The 23,780-nt window shown below is 44.5% G+C and overlaps 2 protein-coding genes across 3 annotated transcripts in view; one reads left to right on the forward strand and one right to left on the reverse strand.

The window, feature by feature from the left end:
* The first annotated feature begins 1,256 nt into the window (after positions 1-1,256).
* LOC111074722 (laminin subunit alpha-1) overlaps positions 1,257-23,780 on the forward strand; it is a 75,330-nt gene continuing 52,806 nt past the window's right edge. The window contains exons 1-2 of one of the 2 annotated variants that reach the window (XM_041595202.1): positions 1,257-2,440; positions 16,711-17,075. In XM_041595202.1, coding sequence (XP_041451136.1) covers positions 2,011-2,440; positions 16,711-17,075 — 795 coding nt within the window. In that variant the 5' untranslated portion in view covers positions 1,257-2,010. The remainder of the gene's footprint in view (positions 2,441-16,710; positions 17,076-23,780) is intronic. The other variant, XM_041595201.1, reaches the window with a different exon arrangement.
* Positions 18,960-21,326, reverse strand: LOC111074723 (modular serine protease-like). Its single transcript, XM_022367623.2, has 3 exons — positions 20,153-21,326; positions 19,567-20,089; positions 18,960-19,509 (listed from the first exon to the last, which is right to left on the reverse strand). Exons 1-3 carry the CDS (start codon positions 21,252-21,254, stop codon positions 19,038-19,040), a joined length of 2,097 nt encoding a protein of 698 aa, XP_022223315.2. The 5' UTR covers positions 21,255-21,326; the 3' UTR covers positions 18,960-19,037.

Genomic DNA, 23,780 nt, shown 5'->3' on the forward strand with positions numbered 1-23,780 from the left:
TCTCTCCTCCAGTAAGTACGGTGCATTTCGAGTGCAACTCTTCCCGAATGCGATCGTGTCGATCCCCTGCAGTACGGGTAAGCGATGTGTAAGCAACCACACATCGATGGCAACGTCATGCAGCTCGATGACATAAGCGATGACCTGCCATACGATGGGCTGTTTACTTTAACACAGGGATGTCCTAGGAGCATAATCGATGACATAGTAAGCGAGAATTAGCCGAAAGTCAGGCCTTAATAAGCGATGAATTTCCTTTAAAAAGTAAGGCCTTAATAAGTGATGAATTTCCCTTGAAAAGTAAGGCCTTAATAAGCGATGAATTTCCCTTGAAAAGTAAGGCCTTAATAAGCGATGAATTTCCCTTAAAAAGTAAGGCCCTAATAAGTGATGTATTTAAGTAAAAAATTTTGATATTTTGATGAAAAAGGCATGGGTAAATTCTGTTTTAAAATATTAAATTTCTTTTATTTATTGCTTTCTTATAAAATTGTATGCATATTCACATTTTTGTGCTGTGTGTTCTTTTTTCCACAGAACCTTTTTAGTTTTTTTGATTTGCTCATGTTCGTAAGGCCGTCGTGGTCATTCCGGGCACTTCAACTGAATCGCCTTTAAAATAAGATGGGTTAATTAAAATATATTTCAATATGTTAACAATGCTCTCAGTAGATCAGCAGTGCATTTGCGCAAAAAACAAAACACCCGCTTAGATATGTACCTGTTCGACTCAAGACTCGTTTTTTTTCTGTTTTCGTTGTTGTAAATGAAAAATTTCGTCCAAAACGCGTTAATTTCGCAATATCACATTTTCTTCATTTTTTACAACGCACAATAGACTATTTTTAATTAAATGAAACACTGCACTTACCTGATAATAATTTTCCCAAAATAAACAAAACCTGCGTCTCACTTTTCACCGCACAATTCTAACAACGTTGTCGACGCCGACGGCAAAACCGAATTCTGTTACGGCACGCGTCGTAAAAGAAAGAAACAAAGAAAAAAAGAGTGGGAGTTTGGTCTGAACGATCGCGACGTCGACGTCATATTCTACTCCTCTGTTGCAGCGGCAGAGACAAAATCCTGAATGACGCGTAGTTGACATTTGTCATCGCTCACTTCTGGTACTGCAGGGTCTTCACGAGACACACACACAAGCACACTCGCGCAGAAACGAGCGAGCGATCGTTTCGTTCGGCCCGAAGTGCAAGCATTCGAATGAACGAACGGCATCAGTTCGAATTTGACGGTCGTTTGCGTAGGACGGAGAGACACGCGCCGGCTGCGCCTACTTATGGTTACGTTCCGTTCCGGTTGTGATTGGTTAATTCTGTTTGATAGTGCTGAGAGCTCTGTGCCATATATGAGAGTGCAATAAAGTAAAATGTAAATAGGGCGATAAGCCACTGCAAATAATCATAAAGTAATGAATGCAAAAGTAATTTATGCAATTTCCGAGGGCCTGCCACAAGATCGAAAGTGCTGCTGTTGAGTTTCGTTTCGTTTCGATTAGTTTCGCTTTTTTTCCGCCGCGCCCGACCATCGAGGAGCAGAGGAGGAGAGGATACCGAAATAGCTGCAGAAGAAATTTGTGCCTGTCGCCGAGCAGGAAAGTGTAAATGTGTCTGAAACCAAAATAAAATTAAATAGCGCAAAAATGTTCAAGTAGCGAAGTTGCAGCAAAATAAAAGTGAGAAATTCGCAAGAGCAAATGTGCCAGAAAAATCGAAACACAAAAAAAAATCAAGCGGAAATCGTAAATGAGTTGCAAGCAAATAATACAACAAAATTACAATCAGTGTGGTGCGGTGCATATGTACATACTGGCAAATCAGATTATGAATGAAAAGATCAAGCAATGTGAAGCTTGAGGCTGAATAGCTTTCTGTCGAAGAAGGAAAAATCAAATTGAAATAATTGAAAATAGTTCCAAGTTCAAAGTCGAAAGTGGTGAAATGTGTTGTTAGCTCGTCGAGAGTAGAGTGTTGTGCCTTCAAAAGATTTAACATGCAAATCAGACGTCACCATATCCGGGGGTCGCTGGGCTTGGTCCTGATCCTGATCCTGGTCCTGTTGGCCATCGACTGCCAGGCCAAGCGTCCGGGCAAGCGACTGCATGGCCTGTCGCCCGCCCAAATGCTCAAGGAATACGATCTGCCACTCAACGACAGCTCCCAGGAGCTGCCGCAGAGCATTGTCTCCTGGACAGGAGCGCGCATCCAGCAGAGGAGCCAGAGGAAGCAATCGACGCAATCACTGCGGCGGCGGAAAACCAAGAGTGGCCTCCTCATAGAAAGTAACATTACAGAGGAGGAGTCTACGGTGACTTCATCTTCATCATCCTCATCGGAGTCCCTCGCCAAGAAAAAGTCATCGCAGCGTCGCCGCAACGGGCGACTGCAGAGGCCAGGAGGAGCCGCCAGGCCGAATGCCAATGGTAAGTGCCCATAACTATGGTCAAGTCTTCTAAATATGGTTCTCTGATCGATTTGCTCGAGTTGCTCGCGTTTGGCTTCCTGGTCTCCGATCTCCGATCTCCGATCTGGTCGTGTGCAGCGTGTCTCGGCTCCATATTTGGTCGCTCAAGTTGAAAGAACTTTCATGTGAAAGTTGTGACAGGAGGAGGAAGAGATTCTTTAATTTTTTGCTTTTTTGCTTTTTGTCTTTCTTTATACTTTTTGTAATTCTATACGTTATTACGTGAGAGGTCCAGTTATGGTCCAGCAATGTTGTTGTCGTCGTCGTCGTCGCCCCGGTCTTGGCTTGTTAACTGCCCCGGCCCTGTGTTGTCTTTGCCTTTGCCGTTGCCGTTGCCAATGCCGCTCGCAGCAGCTCCATGGAACGGAGGAGCTTTGCTTTGCTTTGTGCTATGTGCTATGTGAACTTTGCCTATTAGGCGGTAATATGAAATGCATGCTCTGGCCTGGCTTGGCCTGGCCAACAACTGGGGATGGGATGCAGATCGATCTCTGGTCATGGCACTGTGAACTCTGTAACCGTTTGAGGGTTCGAGGGTAACAGTTGTGGTCTAGGGAAGATGTTTCTAAGAGCAATATTCCGAAATGCGCTCAAATGTGGATAGAAAATATTAAAATACTCGTTTCACATCCCATTAAGGCGGTTCAAAATCCCAGCAGATTCCAGCAGTCAAAACAATTTACAGTCCTACCTCCGTACAACAATTGGTATGGCAATTGAATGGCAATTCCAGTACAAAAGCGATCCACAAAGATGAATAGAGGAACATTCTACAGACGAGTAGATTGAACAACGGACAAAATGTGTACTCTGACGATTAGATGTTCTATGCAGCCGCCCTTGGAGACTGTCTGCGAGACCGAGACGAGCCTGTGTGGGTTTTGAGCACTTTCAGCCAGCATTTGTTGTGTTGCACACATGACCCCGTGCTGCAGGAGGAGGAGGAGGAGGAGGAGGAGTGAGAGAACAGATTGAGGACAACAATAGCGCCAGGGACCACAGTTGTTGTCGCCGTAATTGTGGTCGGGAGAGTCTGAGAGGTGGAGGCGCTGGGAGACGCCGTAACTAGGCAGCAACAACAATGGACAATTGTTAGGTAGGTCGTCTCTGGAGAGCCTCTAGAGAGGATAATTGATGGAGGCATGCGTATCGCATACGGGAAAACCTCACGCGCTAATAGGAACATATGTTCTCAGGCCCCTTTCCGACGCGTCGGAGCGGGGATGGCGGGAGGGATCGACCATAACATAACCCACACACATGCATGCACATGGCCTGAGAAAGGGTTTATTAAAATATCTTCCCTTCTCGACGACGTATGTGAATGGTTATAAAAACTAAGTGGCTTATCGTGTCTGCTGCGGAAAAGTTTTGTCATAAAAATTTAGTTTAGAATCGAAAATTTGTTCCGCCTTGAATGTTGGTATTCCTAACGAATAAAAGTAGGGAGCTTCCAGGTTGCGTGTCGAAATATTTGGAGAAATTTCATTGTTGGGTTATTATGATAATCACTCTTTAATGCCAGAGTCTGCCAGAGTTAATACAAATGGCTGATGGTTAGCCCACAAAGATGGGAATTAATATTATGAGAGAAAGAGCTTAAGAAGTCAAAGCACCTCTGGTACGGAATAGTATTCACAAGCATTCCAAAATTCATGCAGCTACTCTCGAGTATTATGCATTCACATCCATAGACTAACACAACTCCTGGAAAAGTGTTTATGAAGTGGCAAAATACCTCCACACTGGGGCAACTTTTTAATTCCGATTGATTTCCGATTCGATAATGATTGCAAATCAATTCCAAATCATTAAACGGTAAGTCGATTCAACGTTCATCGTTCATCGTTTAAGCCTTGAAGACATGAATGCGAATCGATAGAGCAAATTACGAGTATTGGCGATTACTTCGAGCTGCGTTGAAACGCATTTATAACGCCCAAACGAGACTACTTATTGGCATTAATTGATTGATTGATTGGCCCGCTCCGTCTGGTGCTTGGAGTTGGATTAGAGAGAAAACGAAAGTTTCCCCATGACGAAATGGGTCACAGATACAGATACAGATACCCGCCCGAACAGACGAGATAGATACAAAAGATACGAGTGGATTGACCCACGCTGCATTTCCGCTCTGCTCCGCACATATCGGTTCGGGTGTTGTTTGGTTGTGCTGTCCATTAAGCCATGCCCAATCAAGCACACAGATAGATGCCGCACACACACACACTTTATCAGCTCATTAAGCATCTTGTGGATACATTCTTAACACTGGCAGCCATAAGTCATGGCCATGTGCATACATACTCGGACATAGTTATGTACATATGGCCAGCCAGAGGCTGTTGGCTGTTGGCTGTTGGCTGTTCGCTTGGAGAAGAAGTTTGAAGAGTGTTTGGGAAGAGTGCATTCTTCATTGATTTTCCCTCATTTCGCTTCGCTTCGCTTTGCCATGTTTCTGTTTGTTTCTTGTTAACTGCATTACACAATGCCCAGCGCTGGAGGCAGAGCTCCTTCTGTTGCTGCTGCTTCTGGAAATTTAGATTTGTGGGAAAAATGTTCGGCGGTAGAGCTCGTCCCCCCTCCCTCCCCCTGCAGGGGCCTGGTGACTGACCCCTGCTTGTCATTCAGTTTTATTTGCTTTTAATGTTTTATTGACATGTGAAGTTCGTAAAAGTTGAGTGAACTCAGCTTTATGGTCGCTTTTCTATTGCTTCTTTCCAATGCGGATTCGGCCAGTGCGTGAAAAACAAAAGTTTTTAACCTGAAGAGGCTTCCCATAGCTCAAATCGATGGCAAAAGATGCATCAGTGTGTTTATGATGGAATTAATGGAAATGATGTGCTAAGATGGGAGAGTGTTTCACCGAATTGCGGCTGCTTCTGACCATGATCAATGGCTCATATACGCGCATCGCTCCCTTTGTAACTCGGTCTTGTTTATCGCTTATAAATCTCTCATCTCTCACCTGCCCAGGCCCCGACACTAGCCCTTTGTTGTAATCATTTATTTAAATGCACTTTATAGATCTGTCGAGTGAGCCACACCTGGCGGCCTGGTTCCCGTTCCCGTTCCCCCCTGCACACCCCAGCGGATGTGCACAGAATGATGGATGCCGAAGACAGCTGGCAAGCAAAATAAATGCAACAGTTGATGGAAAAAGTGCACTGGAAGAAATTCCATATCCTTTCATATCCAAGTCCCCGACGTCCCCGGAACACATGTCAAAACTTGCCCCAGAACAAAAGGGCAGATTCCCATGATGGGAAAACAATTCAATTGCCGAACTCATTAAAAACAAACAATAGGCCCTGCTCTTGGATTGTTCTTGTTCCTCGGGTAATTCGATATCGAAACTCAATATATCTCTGAACTGAAACGGTTCTGACAAAGCCTTTTGAAGTCCCTCTGTAAATCAAGCACTCCCGCCGCCACATAAAACTAGAATTGAGGAGCATTAAAATATTTTTATAGACCACAAAACCGAACAGAATAGAACCAGAATGGAACAGAACAGAACAGAAGGCTAAGGCTAGGGCTAGGGCTAAGAAGCACAAAACTCCACATGTACTCGTAAATATCCAAAACAAAATATCAACGGGGGGAGTGGCTGAGGGCGTTTGTAAACAAACAGTTCTGCTCTGTGGACCAAACAATAGCAACTTTAACACTAACTTCGGCTGACCAACAGACGCCACAAATGATCTATGGAAATTCCTCAACATCAACATCAACATCAGCAATAGCAACAGCAACAGCATTAGCAACAGGCGAAACAAAACGAATCGGAGTTTACACAAATGAGAACATTTGCCCCGTTTTATGCTTAATTGCGGGACCGAGGTTTTTGATGGTGGCTGGCCCATGCATCCCATGGGATACCAGGTATCCCCGAAGGGACTGGACTTACTTTGAAGTGGCCTGGAAACGACTCTCCACTACTAGAACCCCAACTCTTCTGCCGACCAGCTGGTCCCTGGTTTCGTTCGTCCGTCCGTCCGTCCGTCCACGTGTGTGTGTGTTTGCATTGGCTATAAATTAATGTTATAGACCAAGTTTTGATAAGACATTGACGCCGTCTGCTCGGCGGCGACGACAACCGCCACAGCAACAACAACAGCAACAACCACGATGACGGCCACCGGAACATTTAACGGGTCAGCGGCTGTTGATGTGCAGTCAGAGTCGGAGTCGGAGTCGTTGGTGGGTTAAACGTACGGGTAATGCTGGGGGGCATTCTACAGCACGGACGGACGGACGGACGGACGGGCCCAGAGAGTGTATAACAAATTCGAAGCTCGTTAGTGCAGACACTTGAGATAAGAGATGGGAGAGCGAATAAATTGTTTCTAGTTTCCAGATTGTTTTCTTCCCAAGAAGTGGGTCACCATTTGGGAAAGAAACCATTGTGCGGGGAGCAGCTGTCGCTGGTGGAGTTTATATAGAAAGGAAAGGTTTTGACAGAGATACCAATTGAATAAATGTGGAATGAAAAGCTCATAGAGATGGGCAATTGGAATTGATTTTGTTCTCCTTTGGATTTGCAGATCATATCCCCTAAAAACTTCAATATTCTTCACTTTTGTCACCTTTTCCACGCATTTTTCCGCCACTTACTCCGAAATTCTCTCAATTAAGCTGAGTATTTTTTGTGTTAATATAACAAGATACATTCAAAAAGTGATCCTTAATTATCTAAATATATTAATTTGCAACTAGGGGGTTCGTGTCTGCCATGCAGCTATAAATACTGACAGCTCTTTGATGACTAGCCCTACGGTGTCCCCTTCCCCCCCCCCCCCCCGCGGGGGCCCGGCCCCACCCGGTAGTATACCCATCCTCCTGATACTGACACTGAGTGTCGGGCTCAGCTGGAAGTCCTTCGAGTCGAGTCGACGTAATAAATATAAATATAAAATATAAATCAATGATATCCAGCAAAATACTTGCAATGCTTGCACACATTTTAGTGTATAACTTCGATCACCGTTCGATTTCATCGTACGAGTTGTATGCCGACAACTTCTTTGCGTTTATCATTCACAAATAAACTTCTCAGCGCCTCAGCCGTATCGCAGTGTCACCCAATCCCACAATATATCCCCACATGATCAACAGGTTGAATGGAACATTTTCATGTTCCACTTGCTACGATATCTCGTAACCTCTGCCAAGAGCGGTCGTTGTCTTTATCAGGCAGTTTGTCAATATTCTTCGGTCTGATAAACGATCGTTGATCGAATGCCTCGACAACTGTCATTGAACTTCATTGATAAATGCCCGAGGACTGGAGGACTGGAATGGACTGCTTTGGAGAGAGACCAATCAACTGCCGAAAAATATCGACTTGCGATCCAAGTGATAAACTAAACACATACAATCCCTCCAGTCCAGCCCCAGCCCCAGTGTCGGTGTCGGGTTACAGTTTCTACCTGTTGTGGCCATTGGGATCGGGGATCGACACTGTGTCTGTTGTCAGTCGTCAGTCGTCGGACGTAATGACCTTAAATCGTGGCAAATATATCAACATCACAAGCCTCTGCATGTCAGCACATCCAACTCCTGCACTCCCCCCCCCACTATGGAAGATAAAACGCTTTGGTTTTCTTGAAAGGGAAATTCATGATTTCTTTCGCCGGAATCGGTTCTCCACGAACGGCGGAAAGCACTCGAAAGTGTTGTGTAAATATTATAGGAAGTAAATCGAGGGAGCTGTCAGGGCCGTGGACTAATTATGCTTTATGTTCGCGCTGAAAGAAGTTCTTCCGTTCTTCCGTTGAGGTGTGGAATGCTCTTTGGTGATTTCCTTAGCTGTGGGGTCTTTAAAGCGATTTTCCACAAACTAATCAAACTGATGAAAGCTTTCTATGCAGAATAGCGGCCTGCTTGATCTTCCTGATCTTTTTCTAGGAATTGTGGCACAGGATGTGGTAGCCATCTGATTTATGAAGATGCAGTGGAAGTTTTGGTGTTCCCAAGACAGCTATTGATACTCATACTCCTCTGCCCAGATCAAGGCTAGTGATGAAAGTGTTGTGCTGATCATTCTTGTCGATATATTACCGCACTGACTCATCCGTCCCTCAGGCAGACCCAGACGACCTCCACACGATTGTGTTGCAAGTTGCAACATCTTCCTTGTCACTTGTCTGTGTGCGAGTATCTTTTACCCACTTACGAGGCGAGTACAAGAGCGCCGACAATCAGCGACAACTTTTGGCCAATCTATTTTGAATGTGGTAGACGACATGCGAGTGAAGGCGCAACGGTGGCTCATCCATCAACAGACAATGCCCAGGGGCTGGAGATAGTGGTACATGGAGGATGGAAGATGGTGGCTGCAGGATGGGGAGAGGGGAGAAGACTGGCTGGCAGACCAACTGACAGACAGCTGCCGAAACGTGCCTCCGAACATGAGTCACGCATAGAGTGTGAAAATCTGGAGGCCTCTCCTGACGATGCCCACTTGGCCCACAAGGGAGGGAATGATGTACCCCCTGGAAATTGCGGTGACGCCCACGCGGAGTTGGTGCAAAATGTTTTCAGCGGACATGAGTAATGGAAAAGTGCTGCCTGGAAAATAGGTTTGCACAAACACAAGCAAACACACACACACACACGCACAGTTTTCCCCATTAAAATGCCAAAATCAAGTTGGAGTCTGAAAAGTAATGAAACGACAAAACAAATTGTCGGCAGACACGCGTTCCCAACACGCTGAAGGCCGGTAGAACCGAAAGCCGTCCGGGAACGGAGTGGACCCCAGAAGATCAGGTTCAGGCTCTGGCTCAGGCTCTGGCTCAGGCTCAAGCTCCGGGTTCAGGTTCAAGTCTAGCTGTCGCCTGCCGTTGGCGGCCTGTCTTCTGGCTTACGGCCTCCTGACAGCTCTGGGCAGCATCTCCGCTGGCATCGATTGAAACATTTGGTATTGCCAGTGATTAGTGTTCTAAATAACGCAACTGTCGTGTAGCCGTGGCGAATTGACACGGCGCATGCAAAGTGATCGGGAGATGAGATTTGAGGGTTGGGGTCCGATTTGGTGGGGATTGGGATCAGAGAGACGACCGACGCTACTCCGCTCGACACGACGCCTGACAAATTGCTTAATTAATACGACTCGAAGGCTATTTGTTGCCAAAACCAGTTATTGACATTTCTTTAATGAACATTCAAGTTCCCCAGAAAATACTTTTTGTGCTTTTTTTTTGCAAGAATTACTCTTAACTTATCTGCCTGTCTCGCCTAATGATTTTGCGGTTTTTTGAGGCATCCTTGAAATATTTACATTTGTTTTTGTGAGATGCTGGAAAGGTTTACCCAACAATTTTTGGAATAAGTTCATTGGCAAGTCAATCAAAATGGTGCTTAGATTCCCATTAACTCCATCAAGTTTTCGTGAGCAAAACTGTTGACTTTTATAGCCAACGTCTCATTGGCTTAACAGTTAGCCCGCTCAATTTGGCTTGGAAATGCTTCAAGCATTTTCGTATTCAACTTAGGAGATAATTCCCCCACAGCTTGTTCAATAAAATCGTTAATTGCCACTCAAATGGACAACATTTCTGTGACGCGGACGCGACAGGATAAAGGCTTATCAAATTGCAATAACAAAAACCAACAGCATTGGGGTGGAGTGGGGGCAAAACTGGTTAGACAGGGCGATAAAAAAGAGAGATACGAATCATCAACAGCGTCAGGCGACATGCGACAGGCGACGTAAACAAGCCAAATTAATGCAATTTCTTCAATGTATGCAGTTTGAACAATTAACCAACTCCTTAGTGGCGGTGATGGTGGCAGAGAAGGAGTTGCCTGCCTGGTGGTGTGGGGGGCCCGGCCCGGACAATTGGCCAACATTTGGCGGCGCCATCAAATGGTTCAAATGGCGCCTACAGCGCGATCGTGGGCCAACTCCCCGGCTTCGTCGGCGCCTTTTTACAACCAAAACTAACGCGCTTACGGACCATGTGCTAATTAAATAGTTTACAAGTCAACTCTGATTGCGGGAGGTTTGAGTGCACAGGCACTGGCACAGGCACAGGCCCAGGCAAACACCGCCAAGATTTATTGAAGTCTGCCCGAAAGTCGGAAAGTTACGGGGCGGGCCAATGGGTTTATAAACTTGTCCCCGACAACTCTCTTGCGGGTAAATGATTTGTTTATTGCCGATCGCATATAGCGTGTGCCAGTAATGGCTGCCGTTTCGGATTAACAGCAGTTCCAGTCCCAGTCCCAGTTGCAGTCCCAGTTGCAGTCCCAGTGGCAGTCCCAGCGGCAGTGGCAGTCGGAGATGACCGAGCGACCCAGTTAATGTTGACTGAATTGCCGGTTAACTCGTTAAAAACCCCACAAAACATCGAACACACTCGTAAATGTAATGCTTTTATGGAGCAATTTAAGATTCGGTTAAGGAATACTAAAGATTGTTGTGTCCGTTTGTACACACTCGTAGTTTCGCGGAAGTTCAGGCTTCCTTTGGATCTCTTTTATTTCAATTGAAATTCGATTATGAATACAGATTTGGATAGATTTGATTATGGTGGTAATTCTGGTGGGCCACCAAGTGGTTCGTTCATACGAGTATACCCATCACATATTCTACCTCACATAAAGCACATACATAGCTGAAGATTTTTATAATAATCTTACGTCATCTTGCAGTCAGACTTATGTGTGTGTGTGTGGTGTGTGTGTGTGTGTGTGTGTGTGTGAGTATCATATCTCGTTTCGTTTCCTTTCTGCGCGACCAAGAAATTCCTTCACTTCGCTTCAATCTCTTTTAGTTTCCCTTTCTTCTTATGGCTTTTCCTGTGACTGTGACCCATCCGCAGACATAATCTCAGCCTGTCTAGACAGACCACAATGTCGGCGACACAACTTGTCAGCCCCTGTCCGGGCCTCAGACCGGGGGAGATGACTCAGATTTTATAAATTTAATTATGACATTACTTATTATGCGACACTCGCCTTGACTCGCCCCACGAGGGGATTAGGGGGAATACTCGAATAATGTAGAGAAGTATATGGCATATATGCAGTATAAAAGTCGAGTTATTAATAAAATCTGACAGCTTTTGACAAATTAACAGTGCACCGAAATCTTGGAGAGGGACACGGATACCCCCCGCACAAGAAGTGTGGGCGACTCGTGTCTCTCTCCTTCAGAGGCTTAAGCGTGTTCTCCTGTAGATATCGAGTATCACAAAGCTCGGAGCCAGAGCCAGACCCAGACCCAGACCAACACCGAACCCACTCGGGCGAAACTAATGACTGCGATACGAGTATGAGATGGATCTCAGAGACCCCAAAATGAGACCTCGTTTGCGGCTGCGCAGTGCAGTGTTGGTAAACACAAGACAAATGCATTTCGAGTGATTGGCAAACACTGCCAGGCCGGCGGGCCATCCATTCAGCCATTCCCCACTCCCCACTCCCCATTCATGCCCCTTTCCTTTCCCCATGTGCTGGCAGCAATGCTCCGTATGGATATGGATAATGGCTGAATGGACACTTCGACGCCTTTTCGTGCACTTTAAGACGATTGCAAGTGGCCGATAAGAGCTTTTGGCTCATAAATCGTGATAATTATCGCAGTACAAGTGCACCGAAGGTTGCATTTCCCCCTCGCCACCTACCCTACCCCCATCGACAAGTATCTGTGCATTTTCATGATTTCGTGGCGCTTATTAAATTATTAAATGAACCGCTACACGAAAAGATTTTGCCGGTGGCTTACACAATTCCGATGGGCGATTAGATAAAAGTCTCGCCAGCCGTTGGAGCTCGAGCGAAACAAGTCGCTTAATTAAGCGCCGACAGCTTATTAGATGAGTGGAAAAGCCACCAATTTGGAGGGGGATGTCGTGCTCATTGGGGCATTAAGAACGTTTTGACAAAATATTTTATTAGCTTAAGAAGCAGGTAGGATGGATAGGGGGACGAAATTTGGTATATCAGGGCAGAGAATCCATGGAGTCATCCGTATACTAGAGGAATACTTCAGTAAAGATATGTCTGCACGTGTCTGTTTTAAAATCAAATCAGATCAGAAACTAAGGCGACAAATTCCACACTTCATTAGGAATGACATTTTCCTATCCTTTCGCAACCAAAGCAAAGTCCAAATCAAACATCCGCATGGTGGGAAATACTGTAAAGAACTTTTCTGCGCCTGCGGCTCTGCGGTGACAACTGCAGCAAAAGTTTTACGATGCCCGAGGGATAGGCGGGTTCTGGAACGCAGCTGGGAGAGAGGGCGGGGCGCTGCCAGTCTGGGTACAGGTACTTGAAAAATTAATGTACCCGGTCGGTGTTGGCAGCCAAACGCTTGACTTGTCCTCGAGGCTCGGGAAAAATGCATAGACAAATGTCAAATATTTATTGAAAATAAACAAAACTGGCTAACAAATAAACAAACTGACAAACAAGACGCCGATGACGACGATGACTACGACTACGACGACGTCGACGACACGACACGACAAAGATGGGTTTTGCGGATGGGGAAGTCAACAGATTTCCAAGAAAAGAAATAAAATGAAGGAAAGAACAACATGGGCATCAAACTGACCAGAACTGAAGATGTTTGGTCATGCATCGGTGCGTCGCCGCGTTAAAAGCCGGGAAACAGTGGGAACCCGAACGGGTTAGGATTGGAGTTGCAGTTGCATCCAAGTGGATGGTCGGATGGATGGTTGGATGGATGGATGGATGGATGGGATGTATTCTAGACGGATGCTGCTGCATAGTTCGGTTCTTGTTGGGTCTCGTCAGTGGGTGCTTCAAAAGCCGCTGACCGATGGTGAGAAGAACACATGCTCTGTGCACCACATCCACATCCACCACCACCACCATCAACATCTCCAGACTCCCCAGCAAACCAACTCCAACCGAAATGTCTTCCCCTCAATGGGCTACCGGCATTTTGTGACGCGTTGAAGTGGCATCCAGTCCAGGTTCTGGGTTCCAGCTCCATGTTCGCTTGTCTTGGGCTCTGTCCGAGTTGTGCTTTAGAAAAATATTTATCCATGCCCGGTCTGGTCTGGGTCTGGGTCTGGGGCCCGTTGATCGCAATGCAGATGCAGATGATGATGATGATGATGATGATGATGATGTTCATCATGATGCCAAGCAATGACTACGGACTGGTCCATGTCGATGTCGATGTCGATGACTCTGTCTGTCGGGTTATGCAAGTAATGCTTGATTTGGTATGGAAGACTGGTAGCTGCCACTCGATTGCACTTACTGTTGATGCGATTGTTGTGTCCATGACTCACAAGAAGCATATCAATGTGTGGGGGTGATGCACTGGTCTCCACTGGGTATCCGAAGGGGGACTCCAAGGGGAGCCTGTTAAAGCAAGTGGCATAACTTGAATCAACTTTGAATTGAGTTTACCTTTGGTAATATTTGAAGATCAGATTGATTGGCAACGGGTTGTGTAGTTTACACTATCTGTTTCATATCAGTCCTGAATAATTACTAACCATTAAAGGCCCACGTGACTGAGAGGTCGAGGAGTGGGAGGAGCTGGAGGAAGTTTGTCGAACCGATCCGATTTAAGTCCAGCTGCTGCCGCCACCTCAAGAAGTTGAAAGCATTTCACTGTTTTGCAGCATTTCAGTCGTATCAGCATCAACATGGCGCAAGAGATACAGAAATATTTTACTATTTTTGGAAAGACTGCTTTGGATTTGGCTATCATCCTCCGACTGGTCCAGAGTCCACACGGCGGCAGTGCTTGTTTTCCTTGTGGCCAATTATACATACAAACAGACAGACGGAGAGACAGGCAGACAGACGGTGGTAAAAATTATAGGGGAATTACAGGGGTGTGCAGCCTGTGCTTCTCTCTCCTTTCTCTCATTTCCATTTTCATGGTGATGCTGCTTATTAAGTCGTTCGAATTGCGTTCCAACTTCAAAGATTGCACTGCAATCCAATCCCAATTGTGGGGCAGGGACAGACAGATGGACATACAGACAAGTAGACAAGCTGCTGTTAGGGTAATCTTCAGTTAGTTAGCACTGGCACTAGCACTAGCACTGGCACTGGCAATGGAGTGGAATGGAATGCTTCCTGTCAGGGCACAGTTCTCGTGTCCAATCAATTTTGCACCACTCTTTTGCATAACTAAATTGCGTTCAGTCTGCATATAAATAATGACTTCCAGTAGCCAAAAAGCAGCATACATACATACATACATAAATATATCGCATCGTAAACTTAATAAAGAGGAGTCCAAAAATGGCAAATCAAAGTTGCCCCGCTCTGAGGCGGCGTGACGCAAGCAAACTGATGCATTTTGACAGCCAGTCCCGGCTACCGAAAACGAGAATGAAGGATGCATGGTTGATGGATGGATGGATGGGTCGATGGAGAAGTAATCAAAATTGTGGCCATAAATAGGCTTCACTGGAGACTGAGTTTGTGGCTGTGGCTTTGCTTGTGTCTGGGTAGTGAGAAGGTTTTCGGCAAACGGCTCAATTACTTACAAAAATGTGGACAAAGTCCACATCATCACGAGGGTGATGATGATGAAGGACGAGGGTAAAATTAATGGAATATTTGCAGCATAAACATTTATCGAAAGCAATTAAAATTCAAGGACTTTTCTCCATATCAAATAACTGACCCCAAGTGTTGGGACAGTAAAGATTGAAGAGCAGCCATGCGGCTGAGAAAAGACGTATACTAAGGTGCCAATGCAACCTCTTGGCATCCCAGCTTCAAAGTTATCAATAATTGACACAAAACACGCAAGCCAATAAGCCGCAACAAAGTTGTATCACTTTCACTTCGAATTCGATCTCTGAAAACTAGGCTTTAAAGCCCCCAAAACTATTTATAAGCGATCCAAACAAATGTCTTTTGGTGGAGATAAATGGGAAAAGCCTGCCCTGGGCAAAGTTCAGGCATAAAGTGTTAAAAGCGTGAAAGAAAAAACTTATCGACAGCTGTCAAAATCACCGCCCAACTCGAGAGGAAACCGCCAAATGGCATTTAAATGTTTTGACAAATGACAAATTTGCGGTAGCCAAAAAAAAATCAAAAAAAAAAAAGAGAAGTTAAATAACTGCTGAGTGGACGGTGTGGACGGAGTAGAGTGGAGTGAAGTGGTGGCTGCGGGATGCGGGATGCGGTATGCGGGCTGAAGGTGGCCTTTTCAACGTGTCTGCACGACACCCAAACATTCGTATATTCAAAGACCTGCATTTCCTTTGCCATTCCCCCCGACTCAATCCTCTCCATGAATATACCACCTGAATGTACGAATGTATTCAAGTTTTCCAGGCGCTGACAGCTTAAGTGAGAAAAGTTTTGCTGATTAAATGTTTTGACAAATTGAATGCGCCACAAAAAATGAAAATATTTATAAATTTGCAATGAAACCTTAGCAAAGCTGAGCAGAAAAGCAACAAAATGTGAACGTTTCGATATGGATCCAAGGAAAATGCATTAAAAACAGTGTGTTTGTTTTCTTTGGCCGATTTCCTGGTCTCGCAAACAATATTTCTTGACTTGGTTTCTTGGTTTCGAACCCATTTAAGTGGGTGAAGTGACCCAGAGGAACTTTTCCCATCCATCCAACCAAGTTGGCTCGTAGTCCTTCCACATAGCTGACGAGTGTATGCAATTTTAAAGCAATTACGTCAACAACTTTGTGTTGCTCGAAAAACTTTTGGTTGACAATTGCCAAAACAGCAGCAGACTGCAATTTGGAGCCAGCAAACATGCAAATGGCATACCAGGTCAACATTTGGGTCCGCTCCCAACATCGCCACTGCAACAGAGCGCTCGCTGGCCCAGCTGCTGGATGGTGGCTGGTCAGCGATAAAGTTTATCTCGAAAGTTTTGGCCTTTATTGGTACCAGCTACGAGTATCTGTGCACACCGTGAGATACTTACTGGTTCATTCTGCAGGCAGGCCGAATCAATAACGCTTCTGGTGCAAAGTTCAGAGCAGCCTGGACTGGTCTGGCTGCCCCCTGGCTTGCCACTGATTTATTGGCAATGGTTTCTTGAGGGCTTGCTTGTTCTCGACTTGTTCGCTGGTTCAATTTAATTGATTGGCATGGGAAAAACTGTCAAAATTTGAATAATCTACAGGAGTGCATGAACCTGTTTTTGCTTACCCGATTGGATTCCAAGACGAAATTCGGACACCCTCCGAGACCCCAATTGAAGTTTGATTATCTCTTATTAACTTGATCGCTTTACTTTCAGCACTCCGCTTGCTCAACAGCCAGCAAGCCGATGACGTATCCGCTGGCGTCGGATCATCATCCAGTTCGGGAGGCCTCTATCCAGCGCTCTTTAATGTGGCACCTCGGGCTTCGATCACTGTGAATGCCACGTGTGGTCAGAACGGGGCCGAGGAGTACTGCAAGCTGGTCGACGCCTATCCCCACAGGAACTGGGCCAAGCAGTGCGGCACCTGCAATGCCCACTCCTCGGATCGGGCCAAGCAGCGACCCATCGAGTCGCTTATCTCGGCCGGCTCCGGCTTCGAGGAGATCTGGTGGCAGTCCCCGACGCTTCAGGGTGGCCGTCACTTTGAGTATGTGACCATCACACTGGATCTCAAGCAGGTGAGTCTGATCAGAGATCAGAGATCATAGATCATTTAGAAAAAACGCCAGATCGGAGGCTTACTCGAGCTGTCATCCTACAACCCGTCGATAGGGGCCGAGGAGCCAAGCCTAAGCTCTTGTGACAGACGAGAGATGTGATCCAGTTTGTAATTAAGCCGCTGAGTTGTCACTCATTTACAAGCGATTTAACGCCAGCTCCATGATCCATCTATGTATGTGTCATGGGCCTGTCCCATTGGGACTTTGAAATATGATCATCGCGACCAGTACGGGAACTGGAACTGGAACTGAAGCTGCAGCTGAGACCAGTCCCAATGCCCATTCAATTCTAATGCTTGAAATGGCCAACATAAATTGCTTTTGATGGAGTTTTGATTGGGCCATATTAGTTTACATATAATCCACAAGACTTTCTCTAGTTATGGAAGCGGGAATATATGTACATTGATTTCCGGGGTGGGTGATTGACTAGTATTGAATGCAGAGATGAAAGCCTATCTGAATTTCAGGGAAGAAGAATGATACATGAAGGAATTACCTTGGTCTACTCAATACATTTTAATGGAGGAATCGGAGGCACTCTTCCTCTCCGATTTTTGGAATACACATTAGAACTACTCCTCGCTACCCAATCAAGATCAGCCCACCCAGAAAATATCGGTCGGGGCCCATCGGTTTCTCACACTTCCAATGGATATTTAAAATTCGATCGAGTGCTAATAGTTCTTCGATTGTGTTAACTGCAACTCACTCACAACGACTCGCTCTGCCACCCTGCCACAATCATTCTCAACGGGCTGAGCATCCCCACCCATAAAACGATAATGTGCTGAAAAGAAAGGAAAATAAAAGAAAACGAAAGAGAAAGAGAAGAGTGAAGAGTGCAGGAAAAAATGTACATCTGTTTAACATCAGCCGACACAAAGTTGACATTTCAAGTGCAGCTTGCACTCGAGTCTTCCGAGAGATACATATTTCAATGTTTTGATATAATTCTTTCACTGCCATATGCCCCGGATAGGCATCGGCATCGGATCGTATCGGGTATACCGAGGCAGACAAAGACGCTAGCTGGAGAGGCAGAGAAAGAGAGAGAGAGGCCAAGGCAGAGGCATCGAGTGTATACTTAATTAAAACGAGAAGCAGCCAAGAAGGAGGAACATCCACATCCACAGACTGGAAGTGATTTAAAATTAAAAACATTGTTTTTGCATATGACTCAAAGTATGAAAGATTTATGACAGCCATGCGTTCCGTTCCCCCCCAAGATTATTAATAAATTCCTGCACTCACTCACTCTCCCCTTGCAAAGCGGGAACGGAACTCTGACAACAGCCTCAGTAACATTTAATTTCAGCCCTTCACTTAATTAATTGTGCCTAGCAATGCTTTTGGATGGAGAGACCCAGCTTAAATTTACTAACCTTTTATGGTTCCAACACGACTGTATGTAGATGTCAAGAGTTTGGCAATTTTTAAGCGCAATTGTCGCATGTTGAACTACGTATTTGGTCGACAGCAGCCGATAGATTTATGGGTTCCCATGATTTTCTCGTATGTGCGGAGAGGAAGCTGAGAAAACGGAGTCAAATGAGGGGCATGTGTCAAAATTTACACGCTCTCATTACGTTGATTTGCTTGAGCGACTGCAACAAAAATGCTCACCCTGTCAGAGGGCTTAGCATAAAATTCATAATTTGTATTCTCTGTCGACTAGACAGAAAGATCGAAGTCGAGTCAATGCAGCCATTTATGTACGTCCATTAGTATACAAGTTCGACTTGTTCTATGGCCTTGTTTATGGGCTTTATTTGTATGCAGATCATGGGAGCAATATAACATTACTTATTTAAATGGTTTAGTACATACAAATAATAGATAATAATAGATAATAGATACAGATAATATTAACAAAGCATATACATATGTATAAAAGGAAGATACGTATCTTCGAATCTACTAGCTAATCGAGCACCTCGAAAAAGAATTTTTTACCTCTTCGATCCAAGCTTGAATGTATACGCCAGTTATGCTGGCGGCAATCACTTCGCCAGAGCACATTGTTCCATGTTCCCCTGGTCTAAGTGCTCTGCTTACCACACCAACTAAACACTGGTCTGACTGTAGAACACTGGTTCTACAGGACACGATCAGCCCGGCTCCACTGTCGCCGGGACAGAGTTTTCCATTGGATGATAGGTTAATTGTTACATCGCCAGTTTTATTTATTGGCTCAGTGATCGCGCCGGTAACGCTCATCAAATATCCATCGGCCGACCAGGATAGCACATTTGAAAACGACTGGTCCAAATTTAGTGGTGTTGGCGAGTAGTATGGCAGACAAACAACGTGCAGATCTTGTCTGAGCCTTATACGCTTATCCAATATGATAATTCCCACATCATGGTAAGGGTGGGTTGGGTAATACCCTCTAAAATCAAAGCATTTTGAAAGAAATATATAACATGATGAAAACTCAAGTACTTACTGGTACGATTCAGCATGTTTAACCACATAAAAACTTTCATGAATTGTCTGGGATCTGTTGCCGGTGTGTCCCACGCGTATTTGACCTGCTTTCAGACCATATACGCAATGGCCTGCAGTCAGTACAATGTTGAGTTCAATCAAATTTCCAGCACATGCGAAGCTGTATTGTGTATCATTTGGATTCGTATAAATGGGAACGACCCACGAAGCATGATGTGAATTTGTTGAAACGCCATTTGCGCTGAACATGGTGGCTTCATTCCTACCGCACTCATATGTGCACAGTTTATCCTGCTTCAAGCACAGCTCCTGCAAGCCCTCCCATATGCCATTTTCGTTGCATGTTACAGAATATTCGTTATCGGTCAGGCGCTTAAAACCCTCGGTGCACCCGAATTTCACGGTGGTATAAGGAATCAGAGAGTATTCGTCATCACAATTGAACTTTGATCCATCCTTGCTATTTAAGCACGTGGGAGTCAAAGAATTAATTATATTCAGATCCTCTAGTCGGCAAAGCTCTGCAAGGGTGAAGGGAAGAGCTGATACTGTGGAGAAGACACATCAAAAGACGAGATACTTACTGGTACAGCGCGGATTAAAGTTCTCCTGTGACCAATTCCACGTTTCTTCGAAATCGCAGAACAAGGAAGAGCCCTCGTAGATGTGTGGCAGAAAGGTGTTTCCATACTCGCAGCCGAACCGCACTTCTCCAACTGTGATTGGGGGTACGATTGGTTTGGTCTGGTCGCTTTCTTGGAGTCTATAGATAATCATGGTCTCATTGTTGTACCAGTCCATTCGACAGCCGTTTGTGCCATTCGTGTCCGGGTTTCTGTTCACAATTTTAGGCATGGTCGTGCACGAGGGAAGTTCGCGGTTCCAGGACCCGTCCTTCATGCACACATTCCAAGCTGTTTGATTGTTGCTCTGGCATTGCAGCTCGGCAGGTTGATTGGGATAAACAAAGCGTGTTTCTTTTCGCATATGGAATATTGTATTGTCGGTAAATCTGTGCTTCCCGTCTGGCGGCTCTATGCAGATCGCTGGCAGGGTCTCTATCCAGCTTTTCGAATTTCCTTGGCAGACATTGCGCAACTCGTCGGATCCGTCCAAGCAGTCTATTTTGTTATCGCAGACGAGTTCCGAATTGATTGCTACGCCATTGGCACACTTAAAACAGTCTCGGCAGCTATCCAAGCAGAGTTCCAGGGACTCATCCCGACCATTGCTGCAGTCGATTCTGCCATCGCATTTCTTATTTTTAGGGACGCACTCCCCAGGTAGGCATTCGATTTCTGAACTTCGACATTTGCCCTGAATGTTCAAGTCCTTAAACTTTAGTCCAAAAGGCTCGTATTCACATAATTGTGGCAGCTCATCAGATCCATCAGGGCAATCCCTTACATTGTTGCAAAGTTGTTCATCGATCATTAGTATGCCAGAGGCACAGTAGAACATGTCTGCCACCGAGTCATTCAGGTGGGCCTTGCACTCTGCAAAGGATTCGTCGCTCCCGTACTTACAATCTGGTGTCCCATTGCAACGATCCATGATTGGGATACACTTTCCATATTCTTCACACTGATATTGTGAATTTTCATCGCAGACTTCCGCTGAAGCGAGCCCAACTATCAGCAGCGGCCACACGAAACTCTTCCAATACAAGTAGAGCCCATGAAACATTATTATGCGGTGTTTTATTTCGAAACGCGCTCGAGATCCGCGCTTCAGATCCGTACTTCTTTAATGTCGCTGATGAACTGAGCAGCGACTCGCGACTAAATCTGAATATGAACTCGCAAATAAAAGATAAATCACAAATTGCCAGCTTTGGAGCTTTTAATATAATATAATATAATATAATATAACATAATATAATTTATTATCAGCGTTTTCTTCTCTTAAACAAGAACGAAAGGGAAAAGCCAAATCAACATGCGTTGCTCTCCCGTACCATGCTGCTCTTATTATCATTACCCAGAAATTTATTTATGTACATGGATAAATTAATGGGCTGAAACCATTTGGTCTGAGTTAATTATTCAATCCATTTTTGTGGGAACCTATTAAATGCCGATCTGCGTTACAGTTCCACCAGCAGCATAGATTAAATTTTAGTTTGTTGAATGAAGTGTTTTGTTTGTTTGCGTGCTTGGGTTGTGGAAATATCTTAAACATTTGTCACAGCTATTTAGAAACGCCTTAGAGAAGAGATCTCCGTTGTTCTGCTGTTCCCCGCAAAACTCCAACCCGAACGAGACGAGAAAAGAAACACAATTTATGACCTCTGACGAACGTTTGACATTGACGTTGGTGTCTCTGTTTGTCTATTCTCGGGCGACAAATCCGTTGGGACCTGCCGCCCATGAGTAGATTTTAACAATTAGACTAATCGAGTGATTTACAACAACAACAGCGGGCAGAAGGCAGAAGAAACGACAGCATGTGTCAACGATTTGACAGCTTAAAATATTTTCCGTCGCTGGAAACAGGCGACAGTCTCTGACAGTCCTCAAAAGACCGGCCGGTCGGAGCTACAGCTATATATGACCAGACCAGAGAATTCCGCCTGTCTGCCAGTCAGTCAGGCATTCATTCAGGCATTCAGTCAAGCAGTCATTCAGTCAGTGTGGCAGTTAAACATTCTGTCAGGCTGTCTGTTCCTACAACAATGTCTACAATCTAGATTTATGCTTGAATTGCTCTGGGGCGCGCGTGTCTAATTGAAAGTCTAGCGAGAACTCAGGGATTCGCGTTTATAGGAACAGCCCGAAGGCAGGGAGGGACTCTCAAAATGTTGGTGAAGAATTCCATCATATTTAAAAAGAAGGAAAGTAATGACGCGGTGGGCAACGCCTCCAAATCTGGGGGCATACGATCGTTCAATAATTCAAATTTCTGTATTCACAGTTTCTTTATTCTATTAAACTTTACTGAAAAGGCTGAAAATTACTGATGGTTGTATGGGTTAAAGCATGAAATCCTATATCTCAGCTGCTTATGGGAAGTTGGACCAGCAACGTACCGGACAGTATGTTTTCAGGAAAAATTAGTTTTGAGTCGCTTTGGTCAAACGGCTGCAACTTGGCCATTTATCCATCGATTCTTACAAACGATACCTTAAACGACGCCTAATTATTGCGTATATCTAAAACCAAAAATGCATACCAAGAAATATTTTTTTTCGACTTATCCTGAGTTCTAAAAGTCAAAATTTCGGGAAAAAATAACGCAAAAAAATTATCAAATTTGAATTTGAAAGCTTAATATCTTCCAGACGTTAAGCTTCAGCTACAAAAACTCTGTGTCTGCATTTAGCTGCATTTGTAAGCTGTTCAGAGCTGTAAAATTCTTTGCGACCAGATATAAGATACTTAAGTTATGTGAAAAATATAAGTACTAAGTCTGAAAAAAACATGAAAGAAATAGCAGATTTTAAAAAATTCTTAAAAAAACTAAACTATAAAAAAAACTATAATTCTTTGAAAAAAATTAGAATCTCGAAATCTACCAGAAAAAGTAATTTTGGGCCACAGAGAAAATGTCTGGTCGACTACTGTAATTAAAATGAATATTAATACATAATATTGCAAAAGCTGTGAATGTGATTCAGCACCAAAATATATTCTTGCACAAACTTATAATGTTGCTAGACACTAGATATTAGAATGGATATCTGTTTTGAAAACACTGCAGCGTGATCATTTGTGACTGCTTCTACTAAATCCAATCAATGTTTTACATACAAATACAAGTGCTATGTTTTTTTAGAAGCGGTTCGGTTTGGGGAGAGAGATGTACCCAAAAACAACGAGGCGTTTGTGAAGGATAGTTTTGTATCGCCATAGCATTGTATACTTCGGGCTCTTTTTCCGAGTGCAGAACAGTCGGAAGATTGTCAGCCAACAGCGTGTGCAATACCCTGCATGAATTTTGCAGAGCATTCATAAAAGAACTCACAGAGTATAGTCCAAAAACCGAGTATTTGTATTTGTGCTTGAGACAGTTCTGACATATTAGATGTTTTTTTGTTGCTTTTTCACATTTTCCTGTCTGTCAATGTTTACATTTTCGCAGTGAATTGCACTTTTTCGTTTTGAATGTCAAATATTTATGGTTGCATATGAAAATTATCAAATAATTATCGCATAGAAACGTTCGACTTAGGAACATCCCAGATGGACGGTGGAATAACTGGGAAATTTTCGG

This window comes from Drosophila obscura, unplaced genomic scaffold, assembly GCF_018151105.1.
Source record: "Drosophila obscura isolate BZ-5 IFL unplaced genomic scaffold, ASM1815110v1 contig_46, whole genome shotgun sequence".
NCBI classification, from domain to species: domain Eukaryota; kingdom Metazoa; phylum Arthropoda; class Insecta; order Diptera; family Drosophilidae; genus Drosophila; species Drosophila obscura.

Excerpts from the sequence above, each read along its gene's own strand:
- LOC111074723 (XM_022367623.2), bottom strand. The coding sequence starts at position 21,254 with ATGTTTCATGGGCTCTACTTGTATTGGAAGAGTTTCGTGTGGCCGCTG. Across the intron at positions 20,090-20,152 it reads CTTTAATCCGCGCTGTACCA|AGCTTTGCCGACTAGAGGAT; the intron begins GTAAGTATCTCG and ends TCACCCTTGCAG. Across the intron at positions 19,510-19,566 it reads AAACATGCTGAATCGTACCA|AGGGTATTACCCAACCCACC; the intron begins GTAAGTACTTGA and ends CTTTGATTTTAG.